Raw genomic sequence first — 21,569 nt, 5'->3', positions numbered from 1 at the left:
CCCCTACAACCAAAAGAAGAGTAAAGTCCCGCATCTCGCATCTTAACCCACCAATATCGAAAAGAATCTAGATAGACTGGTAAAAAGTCACCATATTCATCCACTACACTAGATTTTTTTATCTGTACTTTCCAATGTCAATGATTTTTTTTTTCAATAAACAATTACCTACTTGAGTATTTTTACTGTTTACTATTTTTTACGTGTGTTCATTATTTACCACCAAATTTTTTTAAAATTGATTATACAGGCTGATTTGTTATAGATGTAAGAGGTTTAAATTGATAGCTCGTTTGTCAGCAAAATATTGAAACTTTAATATCTGTTTCCAATCAACCTGTATAAAGAGATCACTCTGAAATATGTATTTTTATTTTGGAATGCAAAAAGCCAGTAACTCCGACAGTACAAAGTCTGCAAGGACAGATAGCAAATAATAATTTTAATATGACGTAATCCAAATTTAATAAAAAAAATAGTGAGGGCGTTAAATGTAAAGAACCCGACACTTGTAATGACGTCACAACGTAATATATTCACAGCGGTGTAGGCGAAATGATGTCTCTTAAGTATGACACCCCACGAGAAAAATACTGATTTTAATAACAAATAATTTCTCCTAATATCTGGTGACAGGCAATGTGCTACAATACCATCGATTTCACTCCTACAGCGTTTCTGAAACTATTTTTTGGACCACATTGAAACTTAAAGATAAATTAGTTGTAAGTTTAATTTTTTGACAATTATATTTTGATAACAAACGCATTACGTCATGTTGTCCTGGTCATTTTAACCCTTAACGTCGTCTTTGATAATTAGTAATAACTAATATATTATAATAATTATATTGTTATATATATCTATTATTCATTCATTTTGTATTATTTTAACATAGTATCGTAATAGTTACGTATCAAATTACGAGCATAGGTCGCGGGTTTGAGTCCGAGCGAAACTAATTTTGCATAAATTAGAGAAATAAAGTGAAAATCTTATTTAAGAAGTATCAGTGACGTCTTTGGTTGATTGGACAGACAGATCCGTTCTTTATCTATAATAGTAAACTGTTTAGGGAATAATATTAAAAGGCTTTCATAGCATTATCAAAATCACAGTATATACACGAGAAAATATCGACATAAAAACTAATTGTGGACATACGAGTATATATTTCGACGAAAAAGAAGTAATAATAAAATTTGTTTTCATCAACGTTTAACACAAACAATTACTATAATTATTATTATTGTATATGATGCACTCGTAATTATTTGATTTTTAATAAATAGCTCTATATTTGAATCAATCGATAAATTAACTTTATGGAGAAACTTAACATTTGCGTTCATTTAAGCTCGTGGCTCGTGCGGGATCAAACGCGTCCACTGCTTTACAAATTTCTCAAAAAAGAAAACTTTATTTTTTTTTTGTTTTTTTATTTATTCTTAACGAATAATGTCTTTTGTACAATTGAATATCGTCTGCATTATCATATCAACTGTGAGCCCGATTTCGAGTTATGAAGTACCAGGGGAACATGGGTATCATGAGGTACACAACGGCTTGGAGAACTCAAAGGGTATGGTCAATGAGTGGACGGTGGAAGTGGATGGCGGAGACCAAGTGGCGCAACTGGTAGCCTTGCAATTAGGCTATGAGTTTGGAGGAGTGGTAAGCTATGCTTTTTCTTCTCTATTTTATAATTAAGTGTTTATTATTAATTTTCTAACGTCGAATTTCAATGTCATAAGCAAAATTATTTTTTTTTCACATATTCTATTAAACTTCTAATAATAGTATGTGGTGTGAAGGAAAAACGCATCGTGGGTAAACTGCTTTTTTAACAGACTTCTTTATAATGTATTAACATTAATATATAATAAATTTATAAAGTTCAACATATCGTCAAAAAAATTATTGAAAAATCCTAGTGCACTACATAATTTTCAGTAATAATATAGCTTTTGAACAAATTGCTTTTACTAAAAAAAACCGGTAAAATTTGTTATAAGCTTTTCATATAGAACGAGTTTGGATCCGCTGCAAATTTATTTTAAATTGAAGGATATCATTACGGAGAAGCTAGATTCGATACTGGTATAGATTTATTAAAATTTAAACTATTTTCGTATTTTTCTCGTAACGCCGTATAACATGAATGAATAAAATATAAATGTGTTCGTACGCACAGACTAACTGACATTCGTGTGGTAATTTAATATCGAACTTAAGGTTACTTCAGCGACTTATCAATAACTTAAATAAATAAAAAAGTTCGTATTTACATCTCGCTTTGTTCAGATTCGTCTCCTTAGCATAAAATAATAGACCAACTACTTTTTTTTTAAGTTTTTTTAAGATGGACACCTGTTTCATTTTGTTTTTTTTTTACTAACAGTTACAGAGTTAAAACATAAATGCAGAGTAAATTTACCTATCAGACGAATGTCTGAATTCTAATCCTTATAAAAAAGTATAGTATTGTTGGCACATTTAATCTCTTCTGTTGATCTAAAGTTACATCTGTACATTTTATAAAAGTTACACTCAGGCATTCCCTATCTAAATTACCTAACTTAACTATTTAAGTAATAAAAGGAAACTAGAGGGAATTAAAGTCGTATAACCTGACTCTAGATTACTATGGTACCCCAAGAAGTTTTTAAATATTATTTATACATTAAAATATAGTCCCACCGAAGAAAAGAAATCATAGGGGTAGAAAAAAACAGCTAATTTATAGGTTTAAAGATGGTTTAAAACACATGAATGTCTTTTTGAGAGTTGCGATCATGTTTTTTATTTCAATATATTAATTTATACATATAACATGAGAAGAATGCCAGAAGGGTCCAATTTGATAGAAACTAGACAGATTGAGCTCCTCTAGAATATTGTTAACTTAAAATTACGTGGCTTCCAAACGGGCTATGATTTAAAAAGAGCCCACAACAAACTCAGACGGGCTTTATGGTCCTTTTTACAATATCCTTAATACAGTAGTTGGAGAAATTTATTCCCGAGCTTTATGTGTACGTATGTATTATTTGAAAATCCTTCACGCCGTAAAACAATTATGTGAAAGTTTATTTTTAAACGAATTTATTAAATCGTTGCGTCTACCCCTCTCTTGTCTTGTCTCTGTGCGGGCGAGTTTCCGCAACTAAGCGGCCCTGCGCTCACTTTGCATCAGAGCCGTAGGTTTACGTAGTCAGTACCTCAAGCTAACCCAACTCCTCGAGAAATTCCAACAGACACTTAATGTCGCCGGCGATCTCGTAGAGACACCTCGGTGGTCCGAGATGGGTAGCCCAATAGGGTCAGTCGCAACCTCTTCAAGGCACGTCCTGCACAGAGGACTGTCTGTATGCCATACCCACAAAAAAGTTACAAACTTTAAGAAGACTGAAGAATGGTGTAACAGTTTAGAATAAAAGTACAGTCACTGTAACAAGCAAATTAGTAACTGAAGTTGCGAATCCTATAATAATTAGAAATATGATCTATCTCGCGCGACTGTATTGACGAACTAATTCATTAACCCGCATTTTTGCGGGTAAAAGTGGCCTTAATTAAAAAGTAATAAAAAGTCACTATTTTTACAGTATCAAAGAATGTACACCCTCAACTTGGACAGATGATCTTAGTAAGATTTTCGGAAAACTCGTGAAAATCTTTAGGGAAGGCAGTGGATGTACTTCGGCTGAAATAATGATAGCAGATTGTATTTACGTTTCATTTTGAAAAAAATCGTGTATCCAACATTGTAATGTATAATCCAATGTATATAGACTGCGAATTAATATATTAAGATCTTTTTTATAAACTTTATTAACAGAAAATAACTTATAAAAGCCTTGATATTGATTTACTTAAATCGACATTTTTTTACCCTGAATATATTTTCAGTCTATGTACATACTAATGATTAAAATACACATACATAGTTTCACATACTACACTTCTGTTATAAAGAACAAAATGCACCTAATTAAGGTTTTAATATCTCTACATAAAAAGTCGAAATTTAATCATATCTTGCTATGCCATCATTGAAAGGGCTATATTCTTATAAATGATCAATTCTTTAACTGTAAAGAATAAGCCATTGTCACGTAACAAGCGAAATATTAAAAGAAATTCAATTAAAATTCGTTACCAATATAAAAACATCCGAGTGGAATAATTACCAATTCTTGAATTTCCAAATTAAAGCCTCCTTTATAATACCATTTTAATTAAGTTATTAACTTGTAACAAACCTATCTTTCAATTATAAGAAAACGAAATGAATTTTCTTAATTTCCCAAAATAATAACCTACCGATAATACTGATGAAAAATAAACATAGAAATTTTTCTTTTTTTAATTCATGTTTGTCTGTATTAAAGAGCATCGTTGTATCTATTTCAGCAGTACTAAAATGTATTAAAAATTGTGTTAAAATCTAACGCCCATAGCATGTATCGGTCTGTTATAAATGTAAAGGGATGAGTGTATAGCTTTTTGTCAAAAAAAGCTTTTAAAGCCTTTTTCCAGTCATCCTGTATATATATGATTATTATCTCGATCGTGATTTTTGTATAGGGTATATTATACAGTAACACATTTATTACCTTAAAACTTTCACTCCTATAACCATTCTGTATAAACAAATTCGCTTTGAGCTTAATTGGTAGGCTTACATTCGAGAAGTAATGCTATAGCCAATCATCCTGTATATAACTGAAAACATCAAGAATGAAGTCTGTAAATACGTTTTTCATCCCAGGGATTAAAAAATATAAAGAAATATTTATATCCGATGTAACCTGTGAAAAAAATAAAGTGTGTCCGTGGCAGATTTCTACTTTTAAAAACGATTATTTCTTAAAGTTATAATTGAAACGTAGAAAAAATTATGGCGTTAGAATTATTGATCTTGCGATTTTTTAAGCATGCTGTTACACTCAGTGTAGCTCAGGCTAGTGAGCATCACATATTGTTGTCATTTTTTAAAAATAACGATTTTTACATAGTTGTCCGTTGTTTAATTCGTTCCTGAGCCCCCACCAAGGCCAGAGCCTAGCCGATCTTCAAGGGCGGTTTACGTGAAAATCGATGACTTTCTGGTTACTAGTCTACCTTTGACCACCAACTCGCCTGTTGGAAAGCGACGATCTCCATCCCAAATGTGGTTGCAGTATTCTACATATGACCGAATCTGTGCTACATACAGGGTTAGTAAAAGAAACAACTGTCCCTGTGTAAAATATACACAGCTTTTTACCTGCTAATTTGGGCATAGAATCAAGGTATTTTCTGTAAATGAGCGTCGGAGTGATAGTCAACCTAAGAAACTTAAAGTGGTTTACTAAAGGTACACGAACAATTCGGAAGAGAGGAGATAACGCGATCGACCACTTTTTCACAGCGAAGAGATAAAGTTGCATTTTCCAAGAATTTTACGAGGTCCTCGTCCGTCCAGCGAGACACAGACTCAAGTACTCATACATCCGCTGCATGGTGCAGTGCAGCCTTCTCTCAATACCTGTAATTCCGCCTTTGCCGCCCAAAGGCTAAATATGTACCTTACCACAATTATGCTATCGTCCGCGTATCCAAAAATACCGGGTTTTAACAGATCGTTAGTATGCAGCAAATATACAGTTGCGTAGTGAACTGAACCCTGAAGTACTTCGGCATTAATAACCATTCGAGCTTATTCTGTGAGCTTATCCTTCATTATCATCACATGCGTGGTTCCACCAAGGAGGTGCACCAGCAAACACACCCAAAGCTTCGATGAATTTGCTTCGGAAAGCTTTACTCAAAAATAATAGTTGCTTTAGGTATAACCCGTGGCCACTGAGGTCACTCGACTTAACTCCAATGATCTTTGAGACGAGTTAGAGTTTACAATCACAATGCCTTGTGAATATAAAAGAAAATATTCGATGAGAAATCACTTCAATTTAAGTTTACTACAGTGTGAGGCGCAGAAAATCAAGGTTCATTTTTGAACAAGGTAAACAATTCGACGGAGGACATTTGGATGACATATTCTTTAAAAGGATTAAATCCGAATTTCTATTCTATCGTTTAATGCTTTTGTTAAAATAAAATATCAAATTTTAAACACTTCATTTAAGTTTGAAAACATTAATCTGCCACGAGACATCCTTTATAAGGGAACTATTTTCGTGCCACCAAATGATAAACGTCATTTCCGAAACCCCTCAAAAGCACTTGAATGTCAATACGCAGCGGCCGCGTAGAGTGGCCATACGAGATATCTTCAAATCAAAGCTCTGACGCCGTCCTGTTTCGAGTGTCCATCTATTGATAAGTGTTGCCAGTATATTGGCCGCCTTATCACCTCCTATCTCTATCTACAAACGTCAACTTTCGTCACTATACAGATAATTAAATTTCAGCTGTCATTCTGGACAAAAATAATCTTGTGAAAAATAACATTCGTTACCTACGTTGGTTCAGTTTAATAATTATTTGTGTACTGTAGATGTAAAATTAAAATTAAAAATTCGGCCTCTCGACTGTAGTACCATTGATCCAAACACAAGAGTACTACAACATGACCGTAACCGCTGTACCGAATAGTATCTGCCGCTCCGTTCCGTAAGTTCGCCAGCCGCTATTGCTCTTTGTTTCCGACCCCCTCGCCGCGTTTTCCTAAGGCATGGCACGGCGGTTCCGGTAGCACTACTACATGTTCACTACATGTTGGTTACAGTTATAATTAGTTTAATATGACACAGCCTGATCACTCTCCTACCGAATGCACCAACATTATTATTTTATGTAAACAATGTGACTCATAATGTGAGGATAGTCCAGTCCAAAGGGATGGACATCCTCTGTGCATCTCTTTGTCTATGTGTAACGAAATAGTTTGTAACTGTTTATGGGGATATTGGATTGTTTATTATCTAAGTTTATAGAAATAACTATGTTGCAGTTAAAGAAAGAAAGGAGAGATCGTCGATTGTATTGATATTAATTAAAAAGACTTCAGGTAGAGGTGGAAACCGGCCGATTTTGATTTTCTCACATATATGATTGAATATCGATGAAAAATTTTCCTGACAACCTTTCAAGTCATTTAAATTAGTCGACATCAGGTCAAATTTAGTCACATTTTTGTTGACAAAAAAAATTCGATTCGAACATTTTCTATTTTTTTGTCGGTAATATATAATAAATATGATAATACTAAAGTTAACGCCTAGCCAATGTTAATTAAGAGAACTGATAAAACCATTTTATTAAGGATTTATTACAAGTAAAAACATATTATGTCGTATTTAAATTTTCACTTCAGCGAGAATTGTCCGTAGAGGTTTATCTTGATAATAGATGGCGCTGTTTACAATTAATTAACTAAACATTTATGAGTTTTAATATTAAGCCTAAATTAATAATTACCAAGCCGATAAAACACCGGTGTTGCTGGAAACAAAACTTATAAAACAAAAGTAAAAATAAATCTAAACAGAATAATTTAGGTTTTCCCTTATCATTACAGATGACATGTTAAATTCGTTTTTTATTAAGGTCGTCGGAAAACGTTGAAACGAAGAAGCAACCGGTCTTTTTGCAAATCTAAGAAAAAGGCCTAGCTAGTCTAGCAGTGGACATCTTACGGCCGAAATGATGATAAAACAGATTCGGCTTTACATAAATCGGCGATTTTCCTATCTCGTTTTATTACTTGGAATTGTATTTAAATGCCAGTAACGTTAAGTCAAAGGACGAAATAATTATCGAAGGAAAAAAGAATTAATCTCCTTCAATAAACTTGTACATACAACGCGAGTGACGTCACTGCGAAAGGCTAGTACTGCGTAACAAATAATGGAGACAGATGTCGAATTAGACAGGTTATTCGTTTCAATTTGTCGAAACGGTTTGTCGCTCCGTCACGTTCGCGCTCGGTTCAGTTAGGCGTGATTGATTATGTATGTTATTTCTTTTCCAAAGAAACTTGTATCCGTGGTCTGAGATTGAAGCAATTCCTAGGTTCGAATTCCAGCAACACCAACGAGCTTATTAATGAAATTTTAAATGATTTCATTTGCATGTCGTTGATAAAGTAACGGGACGTCGGTGAAGGCGGGCAGCGCTAGGCCAGTCATGGTTGCAATCTCTGATGAAATGGACATCGAAGTGGGAGAAAGGATTGATGTAGGAAACATCGCCTCTTTCCTTTCTATAATTCAGCAAAGAGGTACAGGTTATAATATAGAACAATAATAAGTAGTAGAGTCGGGTATATATTATAACTAACAAATTGTGTAAGAATGTAATTATTTAGATAAATAGAATGTATATAACCAATGACAAGAATTAAATTATTCTGTGATATAAAAGGAAACCTACTGTGATATTTTGGGAGCGATGGACAATAAAGAAAGGTGATGTGTAGAAGAAGAGTAGTAAGCCAGAGGAATGTAAGTAATTGTAAAGAAAAATAGAGAAATGCATGACTGAGATTATAACGGAGAAAAACAGAGTAAAAATATATAAATAGTGGTAAGAAAAATATATTGAATTGTGAAAAAACCCTGTCCCCACAAAATTGCGGGTTAATGAAAAACATCCCTGATGAAGATCTATGCCTTGCATTGGTTATAAACCTGGTTTTAAAATATTTTTATAGGTTTATGGGATACCAAAGAAAGTTGAGAAACATTGAAAAGAGCACTATTTATACACTTCTATCAAATATTAATAAACTGCACTAACGAAGCTATACCGTTCGCCTGCAGCATAACCACTTCACATAGGAATCACGTATAGATTCCTACTAGGAGATGTTAATGCTGTTAGTCCTAAAGCTTTTACAGCTTCATCGATACAGAGTTCACGGAGCGGAAGGGTCCGTGAACTAAATAGAAGCCTCCTGCATGAGTCCAATGACGTCCTTACTACGATCGTCCATCCACCATATGGATGTATGTACTACGCTGCGATTGCCAGTTCGTTGTCTGAATTCTAACTCTAAAGCCTCAGAACAGTAGAATATATGATGAATGAAAGAAGATATAGTAACAGAAATTGTGACGGACGAGATAGGAAGAACGCGAATAAAAACTCATAATGAAAAAATCATTGTAAAATAAAATCCCTATCCTAAAAGATGACAGGGGGAAAGAGATAACCTTAAAAGGGGGCAGTTAAAAAACCTTAAAGTCCCAGGACATCTGTGCAGCGCGCTATAGTGCGCCTACTGCCACTTTAACTTACTAATTAGTTGTGTTACGTTTGCTATATATCTTAGTCTAACTATAATAAGGGTTGGAGAGAGCTATGCCATTTTCTTGTTTAATGGTTGCCGAAATACGCGGTAACTTATACTGCATCCCGCGACATTAATATACAGTTATGACACAAATCTTATCGTAAATACATTTAAAAGTTAGTGGCTTGTTAGTGGTCAACAGAATAAACATAGATTACTAAGAGTTGTCGAAGAAGTTTACTGAGTACGTTTTATGAAAATATAGCCCAGATAATTTTTGATCCTGATAATAAACCAGAACGATTAGCCGTTGGAGCCTATGATCGGATATCCACCCACAAGATGCACATATGCCATGTTAACGTTGTAAGAAAACACTGCATAAAGAACGCTTCCAACCGGTTCTATTGGAAATGTCAAGTCCTGTAGTGAACATGCTACAACTGAAATAATGATAATGAATCCTATGCGCAAAAAGAATAGAAAGAAAGGCCGCGAGGACATTGAACCAAACAGGGAAATAACCAAATGTTTGTGTAGACTCTGGGAAATCACCTAAAGCGACCTTGACATAGAGACTACTCATATTATAGACGCAGCCATTAGGACAGTAGTAGTCACGAATCTCAAAAGCAAGACTATATTTCCCTGAACTTCCTACACTAAAATTCGTATTACATATATAGTTTTTAATATTGTTTTAATATGGTTCAGCCATTAAAGTAGATAAAAATAAATTGTTTTTCTTCTAACAAGACAAGTAAGTGACTTAGCAACTCCTACGCTTTGCTTTCAAAACTAAATTTACTTCACGCCTAACTTGATTTACGTCACTCTAGTTAGCTCAGAGATACTAACTATCTCTGATCCCAGACTAGTGTAATGGAAATCAAGATTTAAGAAAGATTTTTATCAAGGAAGTAACTTAAATTTGTTTTAACGGTATTCCGTTATAATAAAATCCTCTCAAATTTATAATCACGATCAATACAATAATGATCAATTCAAGTGAATTGAATTTTTATAAAAAAAAATGTGCTTTCCGCACACGCTCGATAAAAAAAATTATGCCAAAATTTCAGGCGGCGCTAACGGTAGTTTCAGCGTCGCTTATACCAGGCAGACAGAACTCTGAAAGAGTTTATTTTCAGCGTGTTACGTTACAGCTTACGGCGTCCTCTGTGAACGGCGTCCACTTGTACGTTGGGCGGGGCCGTATCTACGAGGAATTGTAATTGTAAGGCCAAATGTGTCGTAAAACTGCTCTGTACATTAAGAATATATTGAAAGAGTATTTGAAATGTTTACATTTTTATTATAATAAACATAAGTATTTACTTATTCATATATAATGTGTATAATAAATTACATGTACTTTACGAATTTGAATTCTTTTCTTTATATGGTTTGATATATATCGGTTTGCAGTCTCCAATAATTGCGGAACATGCAGTGTGAATTGTAAAAATGTTCTTATTGTATTTGTTTATGTATGTCGTGTCATCCTAGAGTAAATAAATAATTAACTAACTAATACACGCTTCTTAATAAAAAAAGTTATTAATAATTATCACATTTAAGATGACATTTAAATAATAAATAAGTGTGTTAGAAATTTTACTCTGTTTGTAACTTGACCACCACAAAGTAAAGATGACGGACGATGTAAATAAAATACCAGGATAACAGAGAACAGGAGAAGTCATTTGACGTAAATTCGTGAAAACTTTTGAGTCGTAATAGGCTCGCATAAACCTCAGAGAGAAAAGCACTTATTCACACTAGCAACATTTGGTAGTGTTTCAAAAGAAAGTTTGTTTGGTATATTGATTTTAGAATAATTAAGTCTTTACAAAAATATTTATTAATTATTAATATTCTAAATTTGGAAATGTATTTCTCGAAGATAATGTCACCAAAATATATGTAAACTTTCGTATTCATGAACAGTAAAATGTAAATATCACTACTGCTCCTTCATAACAAAGATTCTATATGACATAAATTTAATTTAGAACAATACATATGAGGTTTGAATTCAGACCGCGTTTAGGTCAATTCATATCTTTGGTAATCAGTTTGTGCATAAGTAAGTCGGGCTGTTACTAGATTGACAGTAAAAATACCAAGTAAAAAAGTAACTGTCTTTAAAAAAATCATTCATAATAAAAATGACATCAATAAAGTTTACAATATAAATTAAGTGTATTTACACAGTTTTATACTTTTCATATATGTGTGAGATAACAACGCCAGAAGCTAGAAAGAAAATTACTTTAGTCTCATTGACTAATAGAAAAAGTTAATTTCATATTTTAAAAAGTGACAACGAAAAGTTATAAAATGGTCTCGTAGTAGCTGGTTAGCTCTTATCAAGTCGTAAGGTAAGCTCTTACGACTTCATGTTAATAAATAATAAAGTAATTCATATAATACTCATTAAAATGTGAAATATTATCATTATTAAATGTTCCTTTAAGTTTTGATACTGTATGAAAAAATTACAACTGTCACTTCGTTTGGAAAAACATCCACAAAAACCCCAATTCTTATATAATTGACGTGGTGAATTTCTTTATTAGTTTCTTAAAAATATTTAAAATATACGTTGTTTATCTAAATGCTCTGATTACCGTTAAATCAACTGATCTCTGTTTCTACATTACTATATAAAGTTATTTACTACAAGTACTGTATTTATAAATATATAAAAAAACATTCATGTTGGCTAGACGCCAATGAGGCTTCAGAGACATCTAGGCAATAACTATAGAAATCAACCTAGATTGTTGTTACTTTATTTCGTTAGATGGCAGGGTAACGAAAAAGTTATTGGTAGCTAAATTACTTAATACTGAACAAAACTGTTATAATTACGTATAATGAGGCGAACGTCGCTTTTTGCCTTTAAGTTGCTTTCTTTAAAATTTTAAACCAAAAAAATTACGATAATATTTTTTAATATTGAACAAATTTCTTATTAGAAATTAATGTCAAATTATGAATGACAGCGCCATCTACAATTTGCGATAATTCTTGATTTTAGGTGTTTTCAATGTTTCATGATAGAAGCAAGTTCATTTGACTCGTTTTGATATAATTCAACTTATTCTTCGTAAAACAAACTACTTATTTTAAATTAATATATCTAAATAGGATGGCGCAGGATAATTGATTATACGTGTCAAAGATTAGCTAGTAATTCAGTTTTTTAAAAACGCTTTTTGTTATGTTTTTATTTATCTCTAAAACCATTGACTTATAAGGTTTACCTTATATTATATGACAGGAAATAAACTAAATATTCACCCCATTAGAGCCTTACTATATTCACACCTATCGCCAATCACCCTGAATAATATTGTGATTATTTTCATACAAGTGAAATATTATTATGTGAAGTAAACCGCATGGCTGCTCGATACGAAATGTCTGTATTGATTGAAAAAAAAAAATAATGACGTTATGCTGGTAGCCGGCTTCGGCTTTGTGCAGCTTCATCGAAATAGAGCTCGCGTAAACAGGTGGTCTGCGAGCCACAAGATATTACATGGCTATTTATATACCTTTAAAATAATGACATTAACAGACAGACGATGGATTTCGCTGCAACGACTAAAGTGCAACACGCCTATAACTCGCATCTGTTGGAAACCTTCATGATATTATTCCAGCAGGTGTATAAACAGAAATGTAACTTTATTAATACAAGCATTTAGTCTAGAACAATCATTCTTTTTACTTTGCACAACAATTTTTTTTATTTCGGTTAAGATAGAGAACCTCTCTACATTCGTAGCAACGAAGGTAGTTCATAACATGTCGTTTAAGCATCTCTGCAATTAGAGTGAGTAAATTTTTGGACAGACCGTCATTTAAACGGATAGTATGGGAGCGATTTTTTATTGGTTACCTATAAATTAATGTTGTTAGAAAGTAATCTACAATTAAAGCTAATTAGCTATACAGGACAAAGAATGAAGAATTAATAGTTACAAAAATAATAAACAAACTAAAAAATAATAAAAATAACGTAATAATAATATAATAAGAAAAAGCGTTTCCAAAATTTGAGTTACTACATATTAAAAATAACTATTGTCTATTATCTATCCTTGGAGTTTCTTTTTTTTTTCACAAATAATAATTACTTAAAACTTAGTGTCCGTGTTAACGGCGAATTCATTCTAAAATGATCCCTATTCGCACGCGTCAGTGACCGCCGCTCAATGCACCCTTTTCTACAAACTTACCCCAGTATATATATAACATACGATGCGTGTGAATATACCGACTTCCTCTAGATTCCTGTTCTCCCAGTACATACGTGTCTGTGAAAACTCACATGGGCTCAACAAATGTTTGACACACGTGTCGCGTCTCCTCTACATGTGTTGTTGTTGTTTATATTCCACACCTACCATAGTAGGTTTTCAAAATTGTCTAAGATAATTCTTTTGTCAACCATACTTTATAATAAAACTAGATCAATGAAACTAGTCAATATTAATAAAATAAATCAATTTAATATTTATTATATCATATTATTAAACCGATTTGCAAAAACTAACACTTAAAATAATAAATAATATAAATATTCTTTGCGTGTATGATGGCGTTATTGTACGTGACACATATGTCAGGCATACCAATCCGTTGCGTCATGTGTGCGTCATGTGTGTACATGTCTTACAACTTACGTCCCTCTACCTATGATGCCCTAGTACAAACGTATCTTCCAGAGTATCTTGTGTTTTGCAGACCAGCGTGCGCCATTTTGTGCACCACATCTTTGTGATTGGTTGGTTTTTTCTAGCAATGCTGCCACCAAAAACTTTAACGCTTAAGTTTATACATAGCTCTTTTAAGTTCTATACCTAAGTTAAACTCGCTTAGATGTAATTAAATTTAATTGCAAATGATAAGTAAACAGTTATCGATTGACATTTTGCTAAACGATTATTTATTTATATTTGTTCTTATAATCAAGAATTATGGCTAGTGGAAGGTTCGCCAAACCCATCGAACACTGAGATACACGTGTTTCGCGTGATAAACCTAAGCGGAGCTCGCCATAATCAACCTAAGTACATGACGGACTCCCAAATAACCAACTAAACGAACTCCGTGGGTGCCTATAACTCTAATAACTCCACGAAGCGTTTTAAAAGTTTGGCGGTTTTTCATTCCGGTGAAATTGTAGTATATAAAAGTAGTATAAGTATGAAAGAGGACAGGTTAGGCGCCCTCTACGCCCTGCCGGCTCGAACCCGCGGAATCCGCAAATGCCACATCTGTGAAAATCCACAAAATGATGTCTTAACGTTTCAATAAACTTTTGCTTATTCTCGTTTACTTTTTTGTACTATAATCACTTTATCTTGCTTTACCGGTATGATATAAATTAAAGTCAAAATGAGCAATGACTTCGCTCTCGTTAGACAATATTTTTGAAACATAATGTTTAATAAAAAACGAGTAAAATAAAACTTAAATATCGTAATTTAAATAAAAGATTCCGTTTAATGTCCAATATTTGTTTTAAGTTCTGGTTCAAATGAAAATTTTATATGATAAACGCAAGCTTCGTATTGCGTTTTGGATTCCTTATCAAAAGTCAGATATTAGGAATCTACTTTATTTTTAGCAAACACAAATTATCATAAAACATAAATTATCATAAGTAAAAACGAACTGACTTAACAAAAGTCATGTCAAAAACCAAAGAGGCCAGGCGCCCACAGCGTGTTTTAAATGCCCATTTTTTTACGTAAGTGGTCATAAAATGTACCGCAAATTATGCCTGTTACATCACCAGTGTTAATATAAATAATAATTAAAGATAATTAACATATTACAAATAAATTGTTTTATTATTTATTGACAATGACACAATCGATGAAAATTTGTTTTAAGCCAATAACAAGCCGATTAAACCAATGTTTTAACTTATTTAATGCTCAATTCCTTGACGAGTGTTGTTCATAAAATACAATTTAGATATATAATAGTATTTTTTCATTTTCCCCATTTCACTGCATTAGAACTAAGTCAGTAGCCGCCATACATCAATCATCACTTCAACTAGGCGCAAAATATTTCTTCCGCAGGTACTAGGATTCCCGAATACATACACGTTTCGCGCGTACGAACACAACAAACAGCGCCGTACACCCACAGAGCACACAACGATGCTGAACAATGACAGTAGGGTGAGTACTGTAGCTCTCTGTTGCTATGCGTCCCTAGTTCGCGCTGGCCGCGCTACACGTGGTGTTCATGCTCCAAGTGTCAATGTACTTTTTTACGCTCGCTTTATTTAAAAGGTTGCTTGCGTGTTTAAGTTGACCTACTTTTAAAATTGATATATATATATATTACACAGACAAAAAATGATAGGTCGATAAAAATTATAATATAAAATAAAATTTAATATAATTAAATTATTTGTATACTTTAAAATTAATATTTAATTTTTTTTATTCCGTTATTTATTATTTTAGGTACGGTGGGCAGAGCAATTATTTATCAAGAGTCGAGTAAAACGCTATCCTTTTATAGATTCGGACAAAGAGTTACAAAGAATCAAACGAGTAGAAAATGACGTGCCATCACTATTTGATAAGAAAGAAAAAAAAGAATTTATTACCAACGAAAATTTATTTAATGATGAGCTTTGGGGCTATCAGTGGTACCTGGTATGCTTGTACAAAATTTTTGATTCAATTACATTTTACTACTCCATTAAATTACACGCTAGTTTTGCACGGATAAAAATTCCATATCTTTCAAGTGTTGTAGAAAATAATTTGAGATAATTATCTTTTATTTAGCAAGACACCAGAACAGACCAAGAACTGCCTCGATTGGATCTTAATGTACTGCCCGTATACGAGATGGGAGTGAACGGACACGGCGTGCGAGTGTCCGTTTTAGACGATGGCGTCGAATACAATCACACCGACCTGCGCGAGAACTACGTAAATTTCATATTTCCCTAGTACAATCGTCGTTCTCTTTGGAAGTTTTAGTAAAAACCGTGTCCTCCCTCCTTCCTCTCTTCCTCTTCAAACAAACAAACAAAAATAAATTTTCTTTCTTTCATTTTCGCTGTTTACTCTGTGGCACTAAAAATTAATGAATATGATGTACTGATGGATTTAGATACCAAAAATTCTCAGAATAACTGTCAGAAAATTATTAAAATTGTCCATTTTTTCGTTTGTGCCATTTAATGTTATTTACAATAAATAATAACTAACTTATGAGCTACAAAGCGCCGAAGGCAACCTTTTTACAGTAACTAAGCACGAATGGTCTCATAGGCGCCTCGGCGCAGTCGTTGGAATAAATAAATACCTATTTGATTTTGAGTAAAATATTTTCAATTTATTTTAAATGTAATGCAATATTGGTTAGTTTTTAGTAAATCTATTAAACAAATGAATCTCAAGTGTTAATTATTATAATAAATGAGTTTTACACTCATCATTTATTCTTAAACCCTTGACTGACATAATTATAAAATATTTTTTTTTGTATATACAACATTATATTATTTATATTTGTTGTTATTATGTATAAATTATCTAAAACATCAGTGAGTCACGCGATGCCAGCGGTCGCACCACAAAATAAGCATGTTTGTCATTTCTGCACTCCTGGTTACTTGGCGGCCGAAACGTCGCACCGGTACCGTCGGCCACGCGAAGTTCACGAAATGGCCCCTCCCCCTTTTGATTAGTTGAATGAATAAACGTAAATCCCGTTAGTCATATTCTTCACATACATAGCTTTTTATATTTATCTGCACAGAGAATTATATTTTTATTAAGGATCCAGAAATTAGTTGGGACTGTAATGACCACGATGCTGACCCTTATCCCAGAAACGTGGAAAATAATCGCAACTCCCATGGAACTCGATGTGCAGGGGAAGTATGTTAATTTTACATAATAAGTGACTTATAAAATAATAGCGGAAAAAAAAAGAAATTTAATAACTAACTTTTTAGATAGCAATGACCGCTAATAATGGCAAATGCGGAGTGGGTGTGGCATTTGGTGCGAGAGTGGGCGGAGTTAGAATGCTCGACGGACGAATAACCGATCGCATAGAAGGCGAGGCGATAGGTAACAAAAGTTAATATTTCTCATTTTTATGTTACCCTAGTACATTTGATCGCCATGTTGAGCACGAAATGGCATGCGCGGACCGGCTCGGTCAGTCAGTCAAGTCAGTTAGTGTCGTTATTCTTCTTTCTCCCCTCCTCAAAAAACAAATTGGTTGGTGGTGACGTTTTACCAGTTCAAGATCACGTATTACCATTTATAGATGCCTGGTACATTTGATCGCCCGGTTGTGCAATCGCTATTTTTAAGTGCTTGCTTGCTCTGCTCAATTTTTCAATTATGGTTTGGCGTCGAATGAAAATTGGATTATTTTTTATAAAGCGATAGAATCACTAAGCATAACTGACTGATGTCTGAAGTCTGAGTTTTTCGGTGCACACTTTAAACTCTGTAATTTAAATAGATTTGTATAAAATTGACAAGACGCGCGTGAATTCATAACGGCCATAAGTGTTCTAGAGGTAGTCATGCCCTCTACAACCTTAGAAATATTTGATTGAGAAAAGGATTACAATTAAATATTAAAAAGTGTACTGACATTTTTGAATCACCGTGTCGAATTTAAACGATTACCGATTTTTTCTAGATTTGTAATTTGGTTTACCTATTTAACTTGTCGATTCATATTTTACTTAAAAGCGACATCTACCGAAGGTATAGGTGTTTTTATTCCATTCACTTTAACAACTTTTCCAAATTCAGGAGTAAGGACTAGTGGAATCTATATGATTCTATAATCGATCTAATACTATGAAAAATATTATAAGCCTTTGAGCAGGGGATTATGTTTATAGCTTATAAATTACGCCGAAAGTGTTGAACTCACTAGATGGCGTTATGGCAACATATTGTTTTGCTTAACACTTTCAGGATATGCGTGGGATAAAGTGGATATTTACAGCGCTTCATGGGGTCCCAATGACGACGGCCGCACTGTAGAAGGTCCAGGAAGACTCGCAACTGAGGCTCTAAAACGTGGAGTAACAAAGGTTCTAAAATACAATCGATTATTTTCAATATTTTTTTTAGATCAACCTCTTGATGAAAATAAAAAAAGAAAACATTACTTGATGTACTTACAGGGCCGTGATGGAAAAGGATCTATTTACGTTTGGGCCAACGGTAACGGCGGCGGACACAATGACAACTGCAACTGTGATGGGTAACCGGAATTAATGATCTGCTTTAAAGACGATACTAACAACATCATCACTCTCTCATGTTATTTCAGATATTCATCGAGTATTTATACTATTTCGATCGGCAGCGCCTCCCAACACGGTATGTTCCCTTGGTACGGGGAAATCTGTTCGTCTACTTTAGCGACTGCATACTCTTCGGGCGCTTACAAGGACCAGAAAATTGTAGGTATTTTTTAAATATTAATTAACCTCGTAAAAAATACATAAAAAATTCTGATAGCCAAAAAATGTATGCAAAGACTATCTTTCTTTATCTATATATACACTTAGAGATAAATTCTATGTACCTTCGGGTCTAATGATTTCTGTTACATTTTTAGGCAACAACCGACACTAATGATTCTTGCACACTGAAACATACTGGAACATCAGCCGCGGCCCCGTTAGCCGCTGGGATTATAGCTCTCGTTTTGCAGGCTAAGTTAGTATATTTGATATATTATTATTCCTATCTTCGACATTTAAAACTATTTAGACACATATATATTATTGCTTCTGCAATCTAATAAAATATTAAATCGTAATAAAGATACAAAGTAAACAGATAGGTCAAATATTGTTTCTTTTTACCCTTACAAAAGTCGCTTTAACAATTTCGTTAGAAAAAGTAATACAAAATTATTTACAGTCCGAATTTAACTTGGCGGGATATTCAACATCTTATTGTATGGACTTCTGAATATTCTCCACTGTCTCATAATCCGGGATGGCAAATTAATGGGTATGTTACTTAATTATGTCATAACGTAATAATAATGTTAATTTAATTTCGTCTATTTTTGTAAGCTTAATTAAATTAACTGTATTTTAAAATTTAAATAAATTTCTTAGCAATTCGTCTATTTTTAGCGCGGGACTACGTTTCGACATACGCTTCGGTTTTGGCCTACTGAATGCAGATGTACTTGTGAAAACGGCGCTCAACTGGACAACTGTTCCGAAAAAAACAGTTTGTCACATTGAAGCTCTACCGTAAGTATGATTCCCTGGTGTTTTCGTCGCGCAATATGTTGCGCGATGATCGTTCGACATCTGACAGACGTCTGTCTAATGACAGCTACGGAGAAGAAGGAGAGAGTACAACTTGTTTTGAAAATAGTTTAGTAGTTTTTAAAGTAACTAATAATACAAAGTTAACCACAAAAATTTAAAATACCTTACTTCAAACCTCGGTTTGGCTAACGTAGACTTTGTACGTACATATTGTTGTCGTTTTTAATTGCTTTTGTCTAAAAACAATTTTAAGTTTAAATTATTACTTTTGACTTTACTTATTATTGTTACAGATTAAAAATGCAACGAAGCGTTTCTTCACAGAAAGCTTTTGATTTAGATGTGTACGTAAGAGACTGCGATGTGAACTTCATTGAACATGTGGAGTTATATGTAACAGCAAAATACAATCGACGCGGCGCTTTACAAATTTATGTTGTGTCACCTCAAGGTAAATCTTAGGAGTTTATGATAACCTAGTAATATTGCCAAAAGCATGTACGCCATTTCTTTAATTATTTACATAACAACCACCAACAAACAAACCAATTGATGTTGTTTATCTTTAATACACTTATAAACAAACTATTTACACATAAGTTACAAGATTTTTTGTTTTTTAACATATAGAATATATTTTGACAATGTCACATGTCGTCAAAGGTACAAAGGTGCAGGTTCTTAGTGCTCGGCCGAGGGACACTTCTACAGCCGGCTTCGTCAACTGGCCGTTCACTTCGGTAGCCACATGGGGAGAGAATCCCTACGGCGTTTGGCACGTCATTATTGAAGATAAGGTAACTAACTCGGTTAAGGTGGTGCAAAACGCTGCATTTGACATATTAAGCGTACTGGCTCCGTTACTTTGTCATACACAAAAAAAAACAATCTTCGGTATTCTTTTTATAAAAAAATTAAAAGTTAGGAAGCAAGTGATAGATCAATATTACCAATAAATATTGGAAAAAGTAAAAAATAGCTTTGGCAGAAAGATTACCCGACCCTTTGGTTCTTCATTCCTAAAAAAATATATTATAATTTAATTTAATTTTTCACATAAGATTATTAATAATTTTTTATAAAACTATAAACATTATTCTTAATTTTTTTTCAGTCGAACGAGGAAAACTATGGTGAAATAGAATCATTAAAATTAGTGATTCATGGAACTAAAGATATTCCGAATCACATGAAAAACGGACCGCGTAAATATAATTTTCATTATAATAGTGAATTTCAAAACATCATGGACTATGTAGATTTTGATGATCCTTTTGAAAATCGGCCAGCCTTCAAAGACGAAAATTTAAACGACATAGAATCTGAAGCCATGATAACACAAATCGAGGAAGAATTGTTTAGAAAACATCACAGTAGAATATTCAAAAGGCCCTTGGGTGCACATTAGCTCAATATACCTAGGACATACTATTTCAGACAATGAATATTCAATTAAAATATAATTGTTAGCATTAGACGTCGTACCACACACTATGTAATAATTATATAACATATCAGAAAGGCCTTTGGATATTGGATGGTATGTAGCGCATAATTAAAAACAACATTAAGTAAATCTTGTTTTATTTTAGCGTATATACTATGAAATCATATACATTTTAAATAAAAAGTGTTTATAACCAATGACTCAAAAAGTGAAATGTGTGTTGCATTTATAGATGGCAGTTATTATAATAACAAGTATTTTATACTATATTTAAATTACGCGTGATCTTTATTATCAAACATGAAAATTATATAGATAGACGAGTTAATTAAAATTATATTTTTGTTATTACAAGGAAAAAACGTTTAAACCCATATTTGAAGATGTTACATATATAAATCGCAAGGTTACATCGTAAATATATAAATTAAAGTATAAATTGGTAAAAAACATTCTAAAATTTTATTTGGATAGAAAAATTTAAAGCTAATGTTTATATATAAAATATTAGTTAACAGTAAGTAACAAAGCGACTTGGTTTATTATGAGTC

At 33.1% G+C, this 21,569-nt stretch overlaps 1 protein-coding gene across 1 annotated transcript; it reads left to right on the top strand.

Moving 5' to 3' along the window:
• Positions 1–1,458: 1,458 nt before the first annotated feature.
• Positions 1,459–21,089, top strand: LOC137923510 (neuroendocrine convertase 1-like). The gene is made up of 15 exons (XM_068766770.1): positions 1,459–1,674; positions 15,355–15,456; positions 15,748–15,942; positions 16,078–16,224; positions 17,080–17,181; positions 17,259–17,376; positions 18,247–18,365; positions 18,459–18,538; positions 18,608–18,740; positions 18,899–18,999; positions 19,207–19,299; positions 19,428–19,550; positions 19,865–20,022; positions 20,235–20,368; positions 20,686–21,089. Exons 1-15 carry the CDS (start codon positions 1,459–1,461, stop codon positions 20,977–20,979), a joined length of 2,115 nt encoding a protein of 704 aa, XP_068622871.1. The 3' UTR covers positions 20,980–21,089.
• Positions 21,090–21,569: the final 480 nt, after the last annotated feature.

Source organism: Battus philenor, unplaced genomic scaffold (assembly GCF_028537555.1).
Source record: "Battus philenor isolate CCGP_79_NKW_IND1 unplaced genomic scaffold, ilBatPhil1.0.hap1 SCAF_21, whole genome shotgun sequence".
Lineage (NCBI taxonomy): Eukaryota > Metazoa > Arthropoda > Insecta > Lepidoptera > Papilionidae > Battus > Battus philenor.
Note: the sequence above shows the minus strand (reverse complement) of the source record. Positions and strands in the feature narration are given on the sequence as shown.

What these genes read in the sequence shown, in the direction of transcription:
- LOC137923510 (XM_068766770.1), top strand. Translation starts at nt 1,459, where the DNA reads ATGTCTTTTGTACAATTGAATATCGTCTGCATTATCATATCAACTGTG. An exon ending in TGCTGAACAATGACAGTAGG is followed by an intron (nt 15,457 to 15,747) that starts GTGAGTACTGTA and finishes TTATTATTTTAG; the next exon opens with GTACGGTGGGCAGAGCAATT. An exon ending in TAAAACGTGGAGTAACAAAG is followed by an intron (nt 18,366 to 18,458) that starts GTTCTAAAATAC and finishes ATGTACTTACAG; the next exon opens with GGCCGTGATGGAAAAGGATC.